This window comes from Brassica oleracea, chromosome C2, assembly GCF_000695525.1.
Source record: "Brassica oleracea var. oleracea cultivar TO1000 chromosome C2, BOL, whole genome shotgun sequence".
In the NCBI taxonomy this organism is placed as follows: Eukaryota; Viridiplantae; Streptophyta; class Magnoliopsida; order Brassicales; family Brassicaceae; genus Brassica; species Brassica oleracea.
The window spans coordinates 3,203,402-3,223,226 of NC_027749.1; the positions used below are offsets into that span (position 1 = coordinate 3,203,402).

A 19,825-nucleotide genomic window follows, 5' to 3' on the forward strand; every position below is an offset into this window, starting at 1 on the left:
AAAAAATAAGTAAGTGACTAAGCTAATTTATTCTTTGAAAGTGTGAGAACATTGACAAATATGAAAATGAATAGATTTTTGTTTTCGTGACAAAGTTAAGAATTTTTTAAAAGTAAATTTAACATATAAATTTTTGTGACAAATATGAAAAAGCATAGATTTTTGTACAATTTTGACAAAACAACTCAAAACATAGTTCTCTAATGTCTTAGTAAAATATTATTTAAGGATGCAATAATTAAATATATCAATTCAATAAATTTTGTAATTTATAGACAAAATAATAACACAAATTTTTTTGAAACATTTGTTTAACCTATTGATTTCTTTTCATGAGAATCCAACTAAACAAGATAAAAAAACAATTAGACTTACAAATATTTAATTACCATTTTATTCAATTTTGATTAATTTCAAATTGTAATAATGTATCCTTTTGAAGTTACAAAAAAAATAATGTTCTTTCTTTATTACACTAGCATTATATATAGATTCTATATACACAAATAAATATAATATAACAACATAAGATTGCTTTCCCCGGTTTATATGAATTTTTTTTAAGTTATCCACCAAAGTAAATTAATTAAATCAATCAAATTGTTAGAATACGGTAAATTAATATATAATTTTATTTTAAATTAAATTATTTAAAAAGTGTATATCAATAAAAACAAAATAATAAATAAGTAAAACTGATTTGATGGTAATTTTTATGATATATATATATCAATTCGTGTGAAAGAAATAGAAGCTTAATATGGAAAAATCTTAAATACAAAAAACTCTAAAAATTAACAAAAAAAAACTAATAAAAATTAAACTATGATATCACTTGAAAGCTTCTTAGACAATATTAATAAAATATTTAAGCGATAATTAGACAAATTTGATTTTTTTGCTAGCCAAAAGTTTATTATTAATTATCATCAGTTATTTCAAGATGTTTAAGAAAAAAAATGAACAAAAAAATAGGATGAACATAAATGATATATGAACTATGAATAGTACTTTGTAAAGATAACTTAGATAACATATCTGCACATCTATTTCCAGTTTTTTTATGCCTAAATTCAATTTCTTCAGAGCAGTTATTCCACAAACAGATCGTATGAGATATTGTTTTGATATTCAGATTTGTTTCTTGACTGTTAAGAAAATTGATAACTGTAAAAATGTCTCCTTCGAATATGATATGTCTATAACCGAGTCCCCAACATGAGACAAGTTTGTTTGAAAGGTAAATAATTTCATTTTTCTTATATTATATAATAAATATATATTATTTACTGATAATAAAATATAGTTATTCATCTATCACAAATATCTATGCAAATATGTGAATCAAGTACAACAAACAAACAACATAATGATTTCAACAAAGAAAATTTTAAAAATATATTTATGTTATGTAGTCTTATTTTATATTCTTTAAATAATGTAATACAATGTTATATATTATTTTTTTTAGAATTAAGAAATACATAGTATATCTTATCCGCGCGTAGCGCGGTTAAAAATTCTAGAATCATTAATTAGGCATGATATTTGCTTGCGCCATGGAGCTTTAAGATTGAAGCAAACCAATTAAGTATATAATCTCTGCCGCCAAATATGCATTTGAAATATTCGATCACACGCATAATCATGTATCACTGTCTTCTATTATCCTTTTCAAATTTCAAAATCGACAAAGTTACAAGTCCTAAGATGTTTGGTGCAAGTTGTGTTCCTTTTGCCACCTTCATCATTTTTCTTTGAGCGTTTATTTGTTTCTTTTATATGTGTTAATCTTTTATTATTTGATGTTATCTCCCATAGTTTAGTTTAGTTTTGCTTATGCAAATTTTCGTCATCTTTTTATATCGTATATAAAATTATAGGTGCAAACGTGTAGTGAGCTGAACCACTGATATGTAATGACTAAATTCAATCCTCAAAATTTCAAATACAAATACTTATCAACCATATAACATTTTTTTCATAGATCTCAATACATTTATATCGTTCTAAAATAATTATCAATTGTCAAATTTATTAAGTTGACCGGACATTACGACTGGCTTTTCTGAGGTCGACGTTACTGTGGTCGTATTTAGAATCATAGATGAGTAGTATTACGGTTTTGAATCCTGATTTGTCACAAAACAACGATATTAATGTAACAACTACACATTGATCTGTTCTAAAAAAAAACTACACATTGATCTGGTTGATTTTTACTAATCTCTTTTTCTTTTGTTAGTCGATCTGATGTTTACTAATCAATTGACTTTATTATGCTTATACAAACAACTGACGACATGTTTTGTAAACAGAAGAAGCTCGACATTTCTTTCAATACTAAAAGGGTTTTGAGTCGAACCTCAGAATCTTTGTAAACCTGAAACCACACCATATAATATTAGTTTTGTCTTGATAGTTATTCGAACCAAAGACTTCTAATAAAATAGTCATGATCGTTTTCGGTTGACCTAACGAACTCTCTTCAAGAATTAAAAGACCAAGATTCGGAGGTAAAAAGCTCGACGTTTTACAACTATATCATTTCGCACTTTTTTTTTTGTAGAAGATATCATACTTGTTGAGTGGAATCAAACATGTAATATTCATGTTGCAATGTGAATCACGAGATAATTGCGAGACATAGATGTCTAAAATAGAATCCGATGAATCACTTTCTTCTGGTCAACTCATTTTCATTTAAGGGTCCTTCATTCAGGCCCGGTCTTGAGCAGATACTCAAGAAACATTGGTATGGGGCCTATAATTTTATACACTTGAAAGCTTACAATTTATACTGTTTTTTTGTAACAAATGTAAGAATGGATCCTAATCAAATTGCAACATAATAAAACCTTGAATATTTTTTTCATTAGTCTATAATATAAAAAGAGTAAATAGATAATTTCTAGGATTGATAAACTTTTTCAATCTTGAAAATATTGTAAATTTACTTTTAATTTCGTAACTAAAATTTTTATTGTCATTTTGGGCCCACATTTTTGGTTTCGTATTGGACCCGAAATATCTCAGGACCGGCACTGCCTTCATTAAAACCATGTTCTAAAATAATAATTTATTTGGTTGAGCTCATACGATCATATGATTCATGACGTTAGAAATAAATAGAACAAAGTGCAAAACATTACACTATAATTGTTTCTTGGCTATTTTTCTTAATAAATGAGTTATTTTCCTTACAAAATCGATTTACGTCAATTCAGATACAACTAGATGGGTGCTGCATTGAGTTAACCAGAATAGTCATATCTACATAGACGTATTCCATGAGGGAGTTGTATTGATGGTTGATGAGGAGTCAACCTCATGACAAGTCTCGTCTTTGCCGCACGTACGATTATGAAGGTATGGTTCTATATATCTCCACCGGCTTCTCTAAACCTCTCTACCACACTTTGATATTCCTTGTATCACCCAAAGATCTCACTTACATCACGTCTCTCCCTCCATCCCTCCTTCCATGCATTTAGTTTAGTCCCCCGACCAATGGCGGACCTACATAAGAAGATGGGATGTCACATGACACTCCTTGAATCTGGATTAATACGTATTTGTATGGATAAACATTAAAATTTCACTAGTTCCGTTGGTAAGTCCCCTTAGTGACATTCCTTAACCCAGCTTTGATTCCCACTACTGACACCTTTAGAAGTTTTTTCCTTTTACATTGATAGCTTCCTGGGTCTGCCACTGCGGCCAACTATGATATGTATTCTCATCGCTTCACATTATACACAACAAAAGAGAGAGAATAAAAAAAAAAAGAGAATAAAAGGTATACATTAAACTAGGAATCTAACCCAAAAAGATATATTAAATTTGTACCGGAACTGAACCCGACATGAACTAAAATATTTCGGGTATTCAAAATATCCGAATCATAATTATGTATTTAAACATAATAGTTAATTTTAGATCTAATAGCCAAAAGATATTTTAAATACTTGAAATTGTCAAAAATATTTGAAATAACCAAAAATAACCAAAAGTAAATATTTAAGAATAGTAAAAAAATACTTAAAACACTGAAATAGATAAGAGTTTTCCACTTAAATATTCAACCGAACTAATTTCATATTAATTTTAGATATTTAGTCATACATTATTAAAATTATATGTATTAATTTTAGTTTTGAAATTTTGAAGATCTTAAAATACGGTTTAATTTTCAAACAAATTTTACATAATTTAAGAGGGTAACTAACTCCAAAAATGTCTGAACCGAATCTGAACCAAAACTAATAGATATGCAATTAAAATTTAAATTTTTAAACCTAAAAAGTCTAAATTTCAATAGAATTTGATTGGATACCCAAATGTCCACCCCCACATTATACTTAAAAATATTAGCACAATAATTCACATTGTTTAACTACTCTTAGAATTATTAATCAACAACATCACATTCTCTTAGCTAGTCACGGCCATGAAGATTTATCTAACAACAATATAATCCTAAAATAACTAAGAACCTAATTATAAAAATATGGAAACAGTTATTTACAATAAAAATATATAAAAGAACGGTTAATAAAATAACTGTAAGCAATATAAAATAATTCTAAAACAACAATGTACTTTATAAAAAAATATATGGCGCAGAGCGCGGATAAACCATTAATTTTAAAATAGCATCCAACTAATTTATACTAAAAACATCCGTTTACTAAAAACTATGTGGTTACTCATTATTCATCATCTAAAAATAATTTTCAAAGCATCCAAAAATTACTAACTGAAATATATCTTTTTCTCTGCTATATAAGCACCAATAACCTCTTATTCATAATCACACGGAGAAAATTCCAAATACAAATAAATCAAATAAATAAATAGAAAATAATTGAGCTCCTAGTTGGAGTTTCTTTTATAAACTATTTATTTATTTAATTTATTTGGAACATAAAAAATAACAAATTATTAATAATATGGGGATGTCCAAAAGTATCAAAGTTATCGTCTCTCTGGCTTTGGTGGTGTTCTTGGCTTTTGCAGCAACCAAGATAGAGGCTGCAAGAACCATAGACTATCCTACCCTTAATAAAGATCACGGTTTAGCTTGTGATACACTACACCCTAAGATCTGCAAGAAACAGGAAATCAATCATTACCAAAAAGGATGCGAGGAGAGCGAACATTGCCGTGACTAGACCCAAAAAGTGAATCAACCAAGTAGAGCACCACTCTTGGTTAATTTTTAAAAATGACATCCCCATATTAATATCAGATGATTAATTTCATCCCGTTGTTATTTATTTTATATTCTCTGTGTCGGTATTATAATTGATTGTTGACCTATTATTTATGATCATATAAAAATAATATATGTTCTATTGTTCACTGTTAACAATTGTTTGAGCTAATTCCGTATTCTCGTCGTGGAAGTGATTTTTTTACTATTGATTGCATTAAATTATTTATTGTCTTTATATTTTTACAAAACCACCCTAACTAAAAATCACTTTTAATTATCAGCATCCTATGTGTTCAAAAAGAAAAAAAAAATTGTTACCATTCTATTTGCTAAAGATAATCTAGAAGTCATTCTCTACATCTTTTGTAGATGGGTTCTTTGGTAGCCCTTAACATATTACAAAACTGTTTCACATCTATGCTAGGTTTTTTCCCTACCACTCTCAGAAATTGCATCTTTATGAAAAGCATCTGTAACTATATCATGTTACTTATTGCCCTGTTGATTATCCTATTTGATTATTTTGAGCTCAAGTGAGCATAGCGCATTATGTAGCCGCTGTTAAAAATAGGACCCACAGGTTCTCTCATTAAATTTTGACCCCTCGTTTTAACCACTCGTAGTTAACCGTGGTTAGTGCTGTAAAACTCCGTTTCAATAAATTCTCCACACTCTCTCTTTCACTTCTTTTCAAGTCTCTCCCCTCGCGTCTGTAAAGAGTCAAAACACGATCCTCTAAACCGACGACGTTTTGGTAGCTAATACATTTCGTCTAGACAACCCAACAACAAGCCACACTCCGCGAAACTATCAGATTCAAACAAAAAAAAAATGAACAAAAGGTTAGTGTTACCAACCACGTAATAAGATCAGTAAGGACTATTTCAAAAAAAAAAAAACCAAACCCATCTTTGTAGAGACACACAACAACCCAATCTTCAGCAGTAGCCTGCGTAACCTCTTCTTCCTATCAAAAAGCATCAAAACCAAAACACAAACCAATCGATAAAAACCAGAGCTTTGTAATTGTATTACGATTCAGAATGTTGGATTGGATCAGTAAGTCGACTTATGCCGAGAGCCTCTGGCTCATTCCGAGTATGTGGCTCAAACCGAACAATATCGAGGGGTTCATACCGATCCGATAGTATCCGATTTTCGGTTAGAAACCGGTTTAGGCGTTTGGACTAACGAGCCATCTAATATCAAGAGCCTCTAGTTCAGTCAGAGTATCCCCATTTTGCTTTTTTTTCTTGAGAGCATATATTTATGGAGAAAGATCCAGAGATAATTAATCAAACAGTTAGAGTAATTTACATCGAGAGAGAGAGAGAGAGACACAGGCGATCGATTAGGGTTTGTGCTCATCGGAAATATCTATAACGATCGGAGGCATGAGCTCGACGGAGAATCTGATAACCTCAATCCAGGGCCTATCAGCGAGCTCCGGGGACTTATCCGCACTCCACCGTATTCTCAAAGGAGCTGAGGAGACGCTCCGAGCCGACTCGGATCTTCAGCTCTCTACTCTCGACCAGCTCGACCCTTCGAAACATTCTCTCGGCTACCTCTATCTCCTGTGAGTTTCACTCTACTCTGATTTGTTTGGGTACTATTAGAGATGAGAATGTAGTTTACACATTAGATTTTGGTTTAGTGATAACCGGTTTGTACCGGATAGATGATAATCGTATATAATCACTTGTACATTGATATTCTTCCTCCCGAGAGCTGAGATTCTGTTCAATCTCAGGTTTACTAAAATGGTACTCTTAGAGCTGATTTTGTAAACTCGTTGTATTGTTTGATTGTTCCAGCGATGTTCTCACGTGTGGTGGTCCAATGTCGAAGGAGAAAGCTTCCGAAGTGGTTCTGTTAATCGCTCGGTTCATTACTTCTTGCGATGCTGAGCAGATTCGTTTAGCGAGCGACAAATGTAATCACTCACACTCTTATCTTTAGGGGGAGATGGTGTGATGATGATGTTTGTTATTATTTTTGATTGTTGCAGTTGTGTCTCTTTGTAAGGGATTCAAAGACAGAGTCTTGGAGCTCGAAGATCCCTTACGAGGGGTGGCGCCACTGTTGTCAGCTGTTCGTAAGGTTCAGGTCTCCACCAAACGTTTGACTGCTTTGCATCCGGATTGTCTTCAGCTGTGTTTGCAGGCTAAGTGCTATAAAGCTGGGTTTTCCATTCTTAGTGATGATATCTTGGAGGTTGACCAGCCTAGGGATTTTTATCTCTATTGCTACTATGGGTAAGCCAGTTTCCCTCTTTGCTATCAGTCTTTTCTTTAATCAATGTATTAGTCCTTGCATTAGATTGGATTCTCGTCCTTGATCCATATGTTAATATACAGAAGTAATTTTTCTTATGATATGTTGTTCACTTATGACAGGGGAATGATATGCATTGGACAGAAGAAATTCCAGAAAGCATTGGAGCTTCTTTACAATGTAAGGCATTCTATTTATTTTTTTTACATGTATTTTTTTGCCATCATGGACTTTTGCGTTGTTTTTAACTCTTTCGAAGTATTTTTTTTTTTCAGGTTGTCACTGCTCCAATGCATAGTGTCAACGCCATAGCTCTTGAGGCGTACAAAAAGTACGTATTGGTGACTCTCATTCACTCTGGGCAGGTAAGGCTGTGTTTATAGTTCTGTTTCTGTCGTGGGTGTGATCATATTGCATGAGTCTGATCCATTGGATGTTTTGAGTAAATGTTGGTTTCACTAGTTGTATTCTGTGTCGATTTTCCCTTCAAGCATTGGTTTATCTTTTGATGTTACTATTCTTAAAATATTGTATTATTTTTACTTGTGCAGTTTAGTGTCAGTCTCCCAAAGTGCGCTTCTACAGCAGCTCAGAGGCACCTCAAGACCTGGTCTATAGTAAGTTTGAACCGTATATGTATCATTTGTCTATGCTATGATGACTTGTTTTCCCGTTTAATGATGGCTAGTCTCATTTTCAGTTCAATCCAATGAACTCAGCTGCTTTGTACCCTATACTAGCTAGATCTCTATATAGCTTATAATTTTAATCGTTCACCCTTTTGTCAGCCTTACACTGAAGTGGGCAATTGCTACAACGAAGGGAAGATCAGTGAGCTACAGGCAGTGGTTGTGGCCCACAGCTCAGATTTTGAAAAGGTAAATCTACCCTACACACTCACTTCTCTAATGATATTAATCGTCCTAGTTTCTGTACTGATATTAATAATCTTCATTCACCCTATTTTTCAGGACAATAACCTTGGATTAGTTAAGCAAGCAGTGTCATCCCTTTACAAGCGGAACATTCTGAGATTGACTCAGAAGTACTTGACCTTGTCGCTTCAAGATATAGCGAACATGGTCCAACTTGCTAATGCTAAGGAGGCTGAAATGCATGTGCTTCAGATGGTACTGTATTCTTTGTACTTGATTTTTTGAAGCTTGTTTTACAACTGTAACTGTTATATGACATAACCATGTTTTCTTACCACGCATGCAGATCCAGGATGGTCAGATACATGCTCTTATCAACCAGAAAGATGGAATGGTCAGATTCTTGGAGGACCCTGAGCAGTACAAAACCAGTGAGATGATAGAAGTCATGGACTCTGTCATCCAAAGGTATGTCTATGAACCAAATACTTTGCTGCCACGAAACCAAATTGGTAGAGGATTTAATTATTTAGCCGGAATATTAGAATCGAAACAAGCTCTGTGTTTATATGATTTTCAGGACTATAGGGCTGTCGAAGAATCTCATAGCCATGGATGAGAGCTTGTCATGTGATCCTTTATACTTGGGAAAGGTAACTTAATGCCATGTTTCATAGACTGTTCTGTCCTAGAACCTGAGTTTCTCAGACTAAACCGTTGACAAAATTTTTATCAGGTCGGAAGGGAAAGGCAAAGGTATGACTTTGGAGAGGATTTTGATACTGTCCCTCAGAAGTTCTCCATGTAAACAGCAAAAGACCTCAAGGAACAAATCTCTGCTCAAAGATCTGGACAACGTTGTTCCTTTTTTTTTTTGTTGGGTATGATGAAGTTTCATATTTTTCTCACAAAAATCGTTTTGGACCCGAAGATCAATGAACGTAAAGAGCAATCCTTATTTATTTATTAAGCTATAAACTGCGTGCCATTTTTCATGTTTCTAATCGAATGTCGCCCCGTTGTGTATTGATTGGGCTAATTTGAGGCCCATAGCCCAAAGTTAAAAGGCCTTCCCCTCTCACCAAGCTCCCCGTAGATATTTATTTTCTTAAAATCATTTTCGTACGTCTCGTCTTCTCCATTTCGTTTTCAACCTTTCCCTCTCTTATCCTCAATAATAATTAAAAAAACATCTGAGAAAGAAAACACAACAAACTCCTCAGAATCGCCGCCGGAGAATCTTTCCGCCTGAAAACAGTCGGAATCTCCAGAATCTCTAATTCCGATGGAAGGCGTCACCACATGTTTCCACACCAAATGCGTCTCTCTTCCAGCTCGTCCCATCCCACTTTCTAGGGTTCCTTCACTTCCTCGGTGGAGGAACCGTAATCTAATCTCTTCACCGCAACCTCTCCCCCACAGGACCTTGTGCTGTTCAGCTTCGAGCTCAGATACTTTACTCGCAGGCGGCTCACCGAAAGAAGAAGATAGGCAGAGCAAAGTATCAAGCAAAGGAGATGACTCGGAGGATTTGAAGCTTTGGATGGATAAGAAAGGTTTGCCACCGTGCAAGCTCATGATCAGAAGCATAAACCTATACATTACGTTGCTGCTAGTGAAGATCTTCAGGTGTTTTGACTTTATCTAGTTCTTATCGTCGTTTTATACACTTCTTATTGTCGTTTTGTGATTTACAGAAGGGTGACGTGGCGTTTTCAGTTCCAAACTCTTTGGTGGTCACACTCGAGAGAGTCCTGGGAAACGAGACTATTGGTAATGAGCCACTATCTAAAAGTTTGTGATTTTTGAAGCTTATCTGTAACCTTTAAATCATACAGCTGAACTGTTGACGACGAACAAGTTGTCTGAACTGGCGTGCCTAGCTTTGTATTTGATGTATGAGAAGAAACAAGGGAAGAAGTCAGTTTGGTATCCTTATATAAGAGAGCTTGATCGTCAAAGAGGAAGAGGTCAGCTTGATGTGGAGTCCCCGTTGCTGTGGTCAGAGGCTGAGTTGGAATACTTAACTGGCAGCCCGACCAAGGTATTGCGTTAGTGTATGGATGATGAAACTAGTCTGGTGGGTTTCTCAGTGTTGATAACATGTGGCCTAGGCAGAAGTTCTTGAGAGGGCTGAGGGGATCAAAAGAGAATATTCGGAGCTTGATACTGTCTGGTTTATGGCTGGATCTTTGTTTCAGGTGTTTTGGCTACTACCTAAGACTTCAGCTTTCTTGTTTTTTTGTATGGAATGTGGAGAACGGTGTACTTACATCAAGTGACTTGTGTTGTTTTGCAGCAATTCAGTCCTGTGTGGTGCATTTACAAGTAATATTTCTTTCTACTTGTATTTTCCCTTCACAATGCTAATAATATGATCTTGCCTCTATTAGTCTATAGCTGACTAATTCCTGTACTCAGAATGTCAGTTTGGCTCGTCGGTTTGCTTTGGTTCCTCTTGGTCCTCCCTTGCTGGCCTACTGTTCCAACTGCAAGGCATTGCTTACCGCTGTTGATGGTGCTGTTGAACTCGTGGTAGATAGGGCATATAAGGCTGGGGATCCTATAGTTGCCTGGTGCGTCTATGACCCTTAATTGCTTCCGGCTGCTAGCTTTTGCTTACTGATTTGATCTTTTTTCCTTTGTTTCAAGGTGTGGGCCACAACCCAATGCGAAGTTGCTTCTGAACTATGGATTCGTTGATGAAGATAACCCTTACGATAGAATAATCGTTGAGGTAATTATGAAACTTTGGTGCCGTACTGTACACTTCAGTGTAGTTTTTCATGTGATTTTCTAAGTGCTTACATATCTTATGTGATTTTTAGGCAGCGCTGAGTACTGATGATCCTCAGTATCAGGACAAGAGATTGGTTGCTCAAAGGAAAGGAAAATTATCCCAACAAGTTTTCCAGGTATGAAAGTGTGACTACTCACCCGTTTCAACAAGGATACTGTGTGTGTTTTCTCCTGATTTTTTTTTTGTTTCCGCATCTACATCAGGTTCGTGTGGGAAAAGAAAGAGAAGCTGTTCAAGACATGCTTCCCTACCTGCGATTGGGTTACATGTCTGATCCTGCTGAAACGCAATCAGTTATTTCGTCCCAAGGTCCAGTTTGTTCAGTAAGTAACCATTTTGTTTTAATAGTGTCTTGATATTTTCTTGTCTCAGTCCCAACTTGTGAGGTCTACTTGTAAAGGTTTAACTCTCAGTCCCAAACATTATGAGTGACCTGGCAAAAACCATTTTTGTTTTAAGTAGTGTTTTTGATATTTTCTTGTCTCGGTCCCAACTCGTGAGGTCTCTGATGTTACTTATACACATGAAGGTTTCACTCTCAGTCTGTTTTGTAGATGAGCCCTTGCATGGAAAGAGCAGTACTAGATCAGCTTGCTGATTACTTCATGAGACGCTTGTCTCGCTACCCTACTACTCTGAAAGAAGATGATGCGTTGGTATATCTTCAGACTTTGTAATTGCAACATATTGAACTAATTTTCTTTTTGGTTTTATCTGCATGATATTAAATAGAATTCGTGCTCAATAGTTGGCAGATCCTAGTTTGAATCCTAGGAAGCGTGTTGCCACACGGCTTGTCCGATTGGAGAAGAAAATGCTAGCTGCATGCCTTGTGGCAACAGTTGATTTTTTAAATGAGTTGCCAGATACAACCATCTCTCCATGTCCAGCACTCTACGCTCCCTCCTTGAAATAAGAATGACACTTATCTGTTTTTATCTTTTCTCAAATAGAGTTTGACCATGTGCGTTTTCATTTTTGTAATTGATATATTGGTTTATATGACAAAATGATTATAAATATTTTACAATTTGGTGTATATATAATTTTACTATATAATGGTTTATGTGTCTATATATGCAATTTACCTCACTGAACCATTCCAATGATCCCTTCTCTCTTGGTACCAAATAGAAATAAGGTTATTTTGGGTTGCTTCTATGAACATTGTGTCTAGTGCCTTTTGATGGATTTTTTTTTGGTTTTGATGTTGTTAAGGACGTCCCTAAGTATACTGATTAATGTTAGACCTACCAAACGCAATACATCACTGTTTACGTGATCTTTGTGCTTGGGTGCCATATGGACTATCTATCAACAACCTCGGAAACCTTTGCATGTATATTGATTAGCAAAAAGGATTAAGATTTGTTTAATTGATACACATAACATCAATTTTTGAAAAGACTCACGTTAGACACTGGAATATTTGAACTTAAAACATTTGTATACACGTTCACATAAAAAACATATTAAGTAACATCTTATTATATTTAACTTGAACTATTTACATATGTAAAAATGCACTTTCAACGTCTTTTCAAGTTAGTACATAATTGTCATGATCAACATCTAATATTTGTTGATGAGAATATTGAAGCTCTAGAGGTTGTACAACTTGCTAGTGAAAGTTAACTTAATTTATTTTCATGATTAGGTAAAAATGTGTTAAAAGACTAAATAATCATTAATAAAGATTTCAATAATAAAGTTAATATCAATTTATGTAAACCACAAACATAATGTTAATAAGTGTATTTATCTTTTAGTAGAATAAGTATTTTCGACATTCTTAAACAATTTCGATGTAGGTTCAAATTGTAGATGCAACTAGTGGGAAATTAAAGATGTAATTGTTATAGTTGCGTCCTTGGTCATGATTAGAATCTGTGATTGATTGATTAGCTAAGTTTAGCTTTGTGTGTCTCATTCTATTGTATGTTGTTCGATAAGTGAAATATGAAGTTTTGTAAGCTTTCTTATAAATGATATGGTTCAATATATAACCTTGTATTCGAGTGAAAAGGTAGATATGTACATTTGCAACTCAGCTTAATATACATATTGAATTTGAGTTTAATACCTAAATCGTAAAGCTATTAGAATAGTTTTTGTATTACGGTATTTTGAATATTGAATATTATCTAAAATTGATCTAAAACTATACAGATATTCGACATAACTCAAAAACCCAAATTTCTTTAAAAAAAATCAAATTAGTATACGGAATGAACATTCGCAACCTAAATAAGTAATTCAGATATTCAATTTTATAACTATTTTAATCAAATACTTTAAAATATCTGAAATGATTTTGAAAACCAGAACATATTTATAAAATCTATCTGAATCCAATTCTCAATCCAAAACCTGAACAGAATTTAGAAGGCTGAACTTGAAAAACCAAAACTAAATCCAAAGAATATGGTATTACTATTTTATTTATTTACTTTTGCTTAAATTGATATTTGAAAATGAAAGTAACATGCATAATACACATGTCATGTCGAGTTTGGCTTTATTTAACTCGACGAAGCAAATCCAACATAACTGGATTGAGTTCCTTCGTTCCTTCGTTCATTCCGTGTAGATTCTTCTTCTTCTTCGGTTTACGATCGGTATCGGAGAAACCTCCATCCCAAACCTCCCACTCTTCTTCACCATGTTCCTAACCATCTACCTAACCGCTCATCCTCTTCCGCAACTGGAAACCTCAAATCCGCCCCGAAGCCTCAGCTGTCTGATCTCCTTCTCCTCCGCCAACAACGCCGCATAATCCACCATCCTCGACTTCAGCGTCGCCTACTTCCTCACCGACCTCCTCGACTACCTCGTCTTCTACCCCAGCGACGTCCTCTTCATCGGCCACCACCTAGCCACCCTCTTCGTCTTCCTCACGTGCCGGTTCCTCGTCTCACACGGAGCATGCGCCATCCTGGGCCTCCTGATCCTCGCGGAAGTCATCATCGCGTGTCAGAACGCTTGGACGCTTGCTGTCAGAGTGTACGATCTCTTGTCGCCTCCGTTTTATGGGTTCTATAGTGTGGTGAGAAGAGTGTTGGGGCCTTTGTTTTTTGGGAAGATGGTTGCTTCTTACGCGGGAGGGGAAGCAGAGCGTGTGATACCTACTTGGTTGTGGCCCTTGTGGGTTTCTTGGGCCGTTGTGGTTGGGAGTGCGATTACTGTTAGTATACGTTGGATTTGGAATCTGTGGATAGAATGGTTTAGAGTAAGACGAGGCAAGAAGGTTAGATAGTCTTAGTCAAGAACAAACTGTGTCTACTTCCTTTTATGTAATATATAATACCAACTTACTTACCATTTATTATTTCATCTCTTCTCTTGGTTCTTGATAGTGTGTTGTTCACTACATAGTATCTTCTGTTTACAACGTTGTCTGAATGAATATAATTGGAATCTGTGTTTATGCAAATATGTCAAACAAATAGAGAGAACCAAGAATGTGAGAATCTTGTGTGTTCTCCATGATGGCCTTCTTGTTAAACAACCATGTAAGATTGGCAGTCTTGGTACAGGTTCATGTGTGGCTCAAATTTTGTTAGTGTGATGAGCCATATAAGCAGCTAGTGTGAGTTCTCTTACTGATGTTATTATTATTATTCATTTTTCCTTTATGCATGTACCAATATTCTGTGATTAGGAGCTCATCATATTTGACATTAGAAAATACTAGAATCCAGCTAGACTATTCTTCAGTGTGGAATCTTCCACTTTGTTTGGACTGAAGATGATAGAATGATGAAAGATATGGAAGAATGGTAATAAATAACAAAGCCGAAGATAATCTAGAAAGGGCTCTTGATTCAAACCAAGTTTTTAGGGATTACAAAACCACATTTTTAAACAGAGAAACTAAACAAACTAAAAGAGAACATTACAGAACAAGAAGATTGTGTCGGTTACTTGGAAACTTTCTTCTTGCCAGCAATTGCAATCTTCTTGCCTTTAAGAGTTCGATCCTGCAGTTGTTCTTAGTTCTCTGTCCCCTACATGGCAACCCTTGGATGTGCATTACCCCACGGTAACACTGAATCTCCTTCAACCTTTTAATAGCAAGCGCATTAAATCTCCTCTACACAAACACAAAATATCACAAATGCATTCTCAATGGCCTAATGAACATTTGCTACGTGCTAGAAAAAGCAAATATACCAGATCACCCTCGATCATGTACTTGGAGACTTCATCACGAAGAACGATGAGCTCTTCCTCAGCCATGTCTTTGGTGATCTTGTTCTCCATCTGAAGATCAACGAGGATCTGTCGAGCTCTAGTTCGGCCAATCCCATGAATGTACTGAAGAGAGTATTCGATCGTGCGTGGAATCCAAACGCGTCTCTAATTGGGCTCCGTTTATCCAGTAAAAGTTAATACTTATTGGGCTTTATTTTCTATATGAGCTCATTATTGCATCGTAAGGCCTGGATTACAACTATGATATTATTTCATTCAGTTTCCTATTGTATTTTACCTGAGTAGAAGAAGCTTAGAAAGGCCTAAAAGAAATACGTACAAATGGTGAGAAAGAGTTGGGAAGAGAGAGAGAGAGAGAGAGAGAGAGAGACTGTATAAAAATGGTAAATGGATAGATGCAAAGTCAGGGGAGAGGACAGGACGACACGCATGAATGCACCCTTGAGTCATGCCCATTGTTATAGTTTAAGGCATGCATTACATCCTTTTGTTTAGGCAAAAAATCCATTCCGTAATATTTTTTAATAAATATGTGAATTTTATTACTAAGTAATGTTCAAAAAATACAAGAGAAATTTGGATTTTGGACTGATAGACAACAATAATATACCCAGGAATCCCAAAAAGAAAATTAAAATTACTCTTTAGCATAGATATTTTCATTATGCATGGTCCTATTCGGATATTATAAAAATCAGGTCGAGTTTGAGTTGGGTTTTTCTGGATTCAGAACCGAAGTAACCAATACTTGATTCGACTCGGATATTTTATATTTAAACTTACTCAAATTTATTTTCAAATAATAAAACCAAAAATACTCAATATGCATGGTTCAAATGGTTATTTTTGTCCAAAAATAACCATGAATATAATGTTGTTTGGGTATTTTATATCAAAAACATTCATTTCTATCTATAAATACCCAAAATAACTAATATATTTGATATATAATTTATATTTTAGATATTAATATTAGTATAAAAATAATTATAAATAATATTTTATATATATATATATATATATATATGTTAGGATATGTTCGGATACTCATTCAATTATCGGTGTGGATCGGGTTCCGTTTTTTTGGGATTTAAAAAAAGACCCTTTCAGATATTTGTGATTCAGTACTCTGATTTTTGGGTCAGTTTTTTCGGGTGCGTATATTATACCCAGCCCTAATATTCATACTAGATCTACAAATGTTCTTATTTTACGTGTGATTAATTCTTTTATATACTAAATTATTTTTGTGATGTCGTCAGCTTAATTCATCACTACAAAATAAAACAGATTCACATGTATACTACAATCTGGGATGCATTAATCTACTCCAATTAAACTTGAACTGAGAGTCATTTTTTGGTATGAACTCAGAGAGTCATTTGTCATGAATCAGAGTAGGAAAATATGATAAAAGCGTACAGCAAAAAAAAAAAATATGATAAATAGAGATAAATATATTTATCGACTGGAATTATTATGATAGAAACAGAACATCACAATCTTTCAAAGGAAAACATGGAACAAAAACAAAGCACTCAAGAGAGAAAACAGTTGGAAGAATGGAACACACATCTTAGAATACGAAAGACAATGCACCGACCAACGCGGTAGCGATGAGCTGAGGATATGCGGAGAAAGTGGCAGCACTTGGAGCCGGAGCCGGAGCCGGAGTATGATGATGTGGCATCGGAGCCATACCAGGGGCCATTGCCGGACCATGGTGGTGCCCGGCGTGTGACTCGGCTGTCATGACCAACACGGCCAAGACAATGCAGACGAAGGCAAAGCGGACCAAAGAACTTCTTGCTGCCATTTTAGTTCTTCGTCTCCTTCGTCTTCTTATTTGCTTCTTTCTCTGTGGGATATATAATCAAATGGACTTGATGAATTTATAGAGCTGGAGAGAGGGGTTGCATAAACAATGGTTAGTGGATTTAAATGTCAACGCATAAGAATGAATCTTGCTGTTGAGACGATCATTAAGTCGTTATCATTACATGTTGTTTCTCTTAGACATTTTATAAAAAATTGTAAAGACAGAGACGCGAACATGGTGATGTGTTTGAATTTGTTAGTGGACACCCATTTATATTTTTGTTTATGTTCTGGAACAGGTATTACTTATTCGTCACAACGATAGACGTGTCTTGACCAAACCAAATTGCTCCAGTTTGTTAGGCATCCATTCTAGCTCAGCCCGGTTCTGTTAGACTTCGGCCAATTATAAATTAACTATTGTATGTACAAACTAGTCAATAGTCATAATAACAGAAACTTCAAATATAATTTGAAAAAACCAAATTTGATCTACAAATTAACCGGTTAACGACCGGTTGATATGGGGAAGGGAAAAGCTCTTGCATGTAAATGATGAAGTCAGAAACTAGGGCTGGGCAAATAAACCGAACCCGAAAACACGAACCGAATCCGATCCGATAAAAATGAATCCGAACCGATCCGAACCGATCCGAACCCGGCATAAATACCGAATGGATCTTGGTTTATGGTATATCGGGTTATGGGTATTATCCGAACCGAACCCGAATCTAAATGGATATCCGATAGAACTCGAAACATTTAAAATTTTCAAAAATAACTTGTACCAAACATGATCTCAATTCCTAATATGTATTCAAAATATATTGAACATCTAAAATAATTATCTATTATACGAAGATTGATGGTTGAAGGTTAAAGTTTTTAGATTTTGGTTTTGTTTTCATTGAATAATGTTTTTTTATTTCATGAGAACTTGGTTTTCGTTTTATGTTTTCATTTATTTGTTTTTTTTTCGATCAATAACTATGTTTAACTTTCATTTGATTTTGAATGATCACATTTGATATTCCTTTCCTTTTTTTTAACCGGTTTTATTTATGTTTTGGTTACAAAATAGGTACAAATCAAGTATTTTAAAACCGAAGAACTGATTTTACTTATTTTTTGGTTACGAAGTAGATAAAAATCAGGTACATTTAAACCGAAGAACCGATTGGGATCTGAACCCGAAAGTACATCGGGTTGTACCGGTTCTTTGAAGATTTACTAACCCTGGCCCGAACCTGATAGAACCCGAACCGGTCCCAAACCGAATTTTCATATAATCCGAATGGGGCTGATTTTGATAAATCCGAAAAACCGAAACCCGATTGGACTAAACTGAAACTTGATTGGGACCCCGAATGCTCATGCCTATCGGAAACCTACGTTTGATGTACCGCGTGATCCATTTTCGCTGTTCCATCTTTTAGGCCCATCGTAGTTAATGAAGATCCAGGATTAAGTTAGACCTTATGGGCTAAAACGTAAGACTATATTCTAGTGGGTCTATAATTGATATTGCATTTGATTTTGGTCCTTGTACAATACTTTTCTGATTCTATTTAATCTAAATTTATATTCAGTTCAGTTCAGTTCAGTGAACTAAAACAAAATTGTTATGAAATAACTTATAATTTATAGTATCGAGAAATTTAAATAAGAGTAGAATTTAATACCCGTAGGAAGCAAATAACACTACTATAAGTGAGAGAGTTTATTATAAGTAAGAAGAAGAAGATGTAATGGTTCTTTTCTTATAAACTCTTGTTCTTGTTTATAGTGTACAAAAGAGTGAGATGAGTGATGGTATTTATAGTGAACAACAATGCATAAAATATCAAAGATGGTGCTTGATTTGGTAAATGAGTGGGTGATGATAGTGCTTGATGAGTAGATGATCATAGTGCTTGATGAGTAGATGATCATAGTGCTTGATGAGTAGATGATCATAGTGCTTGATGAGTAGATGATCATAGTGCTTGATGAGTAGATGATCATAGTGCTTGATGAGTAGATGATCATAGTGCTTGATGAGTAGATGATCATAGTGCTTGATGAGTAGATGATCATAGTGCTTGATGAGTAGATGATCATAGTGCTTGATGAGTAGATGATCATAGTGCTTGATGAGTAGATGATCATAGTGCTTGATGAGTAGATGATCATAGTGCTTGATGAGTAGATGATCATAGTGCTTGATGAGTAGATGATCATAGTGCTTGATGAGTAGATGATCATAGTGCTTGATGAGTAGATGATCATAGTGCTTGATGAGTAGATGATCATAGTGCTTGATGAGTAGATGATCATAGTGCTTGAGTTGGTAAAGGGGTGGAGGATCATTTCAAAGTTTATCTTATAACACTCCCCCTTGATCATCCATCTTGTATTAAATTAAGTTTCGTAACACTCCCCTTGGGAACCGGTGTCACTCTCCGCTCTCGCTTAACGTCTTTGTTGCCTCGTTAAAAACCTTTCTAGGAAAACCCAATGGGAAAAACCATAGTTAGGTAAAAAGAGTACAACTACGTAAGCTCCCCCTCGATTGAGCAGTCATAGATCCTTCTGATGACGCATTCCAATGTTATGGACATGTTTTCTGAATACCGAAGTAGG

The 19,825-nt window shown here is 34.8% G+C and overlaps 1 protein-coding gene and 2 pseudogenes across 1 annotated transcript; 2 read left to right on the forward strand and 1 right to left on the reverse strand.

Moving 5' to 3' along the window:
* Positions 1-6,511: 6,511 nt before the first annotated feature.
* On the forward strand, positions 6,512-9,358 carry LOC106327520 (COP9 signalosome complex subunit 3-like). The gene is made up of 11 exons (XM_013765680.1): positions 6,512-6,797; positions 7,036-7,154; positions 7,230-7,476; positions 7,618-7,675; positions 7,771-7,860; positions 8,047-8,112; positions 8,284-8,373; positions 8,467-8,625; positions 8,717-8,838; positions 8,951-9,023; positions 9,107-9,358. The coding sequence occupies exons 1-11, from the start codon at positions 6,613-6,615 to the stop codon at positions 9,176-9,178; spliced, it is 1,281 nt and encodes a 426-aa protein (XP_013621134.1). The 5' UTR covers positions 6,512-6,612; the 3' UTR covers positions 9,179-9,358.
* A 182-nt stretch (positions 9,359-9,540) lies between these two features.
* LOC106327521 lies at positions 9,541-12,199 on the forward strand (annotated as a pseudogene).
* Positions 12,200-14,989: 2,790 nt separating this feature from the next.
* LOC106323178 lies at positions 14,990-17,201 on the reverse strand (annotated as a pseudogene).
* Positions 17,202-19,825: the final 2,624 nt, after the last annotated feature.

Excerpts from the sequence above, each read along its gene's own strand:
- LOC106327520 (XM_013765680.1), top strand. The coding sequence starts at position 6,613 with ATGAGCTCGACGGAGAATCTGATAACCTCAATCCAGGGCCTATCAGCG. Across the intron at positions 7,477-7,617 it reads TATCTCTATTGCTACTATGG|GGGAATGATATGCATTGGAC; the intron begins GTAAGCCAGTTT and ends CACTTATGACAG. Across the intron at positions 8,626-8,716 it reads AAATGCATGTGCTTCAGATG|ATCCAGGATGGTCAGATACA; the intron begins GTACTGTATTCT and ends CCACGCATGCAG.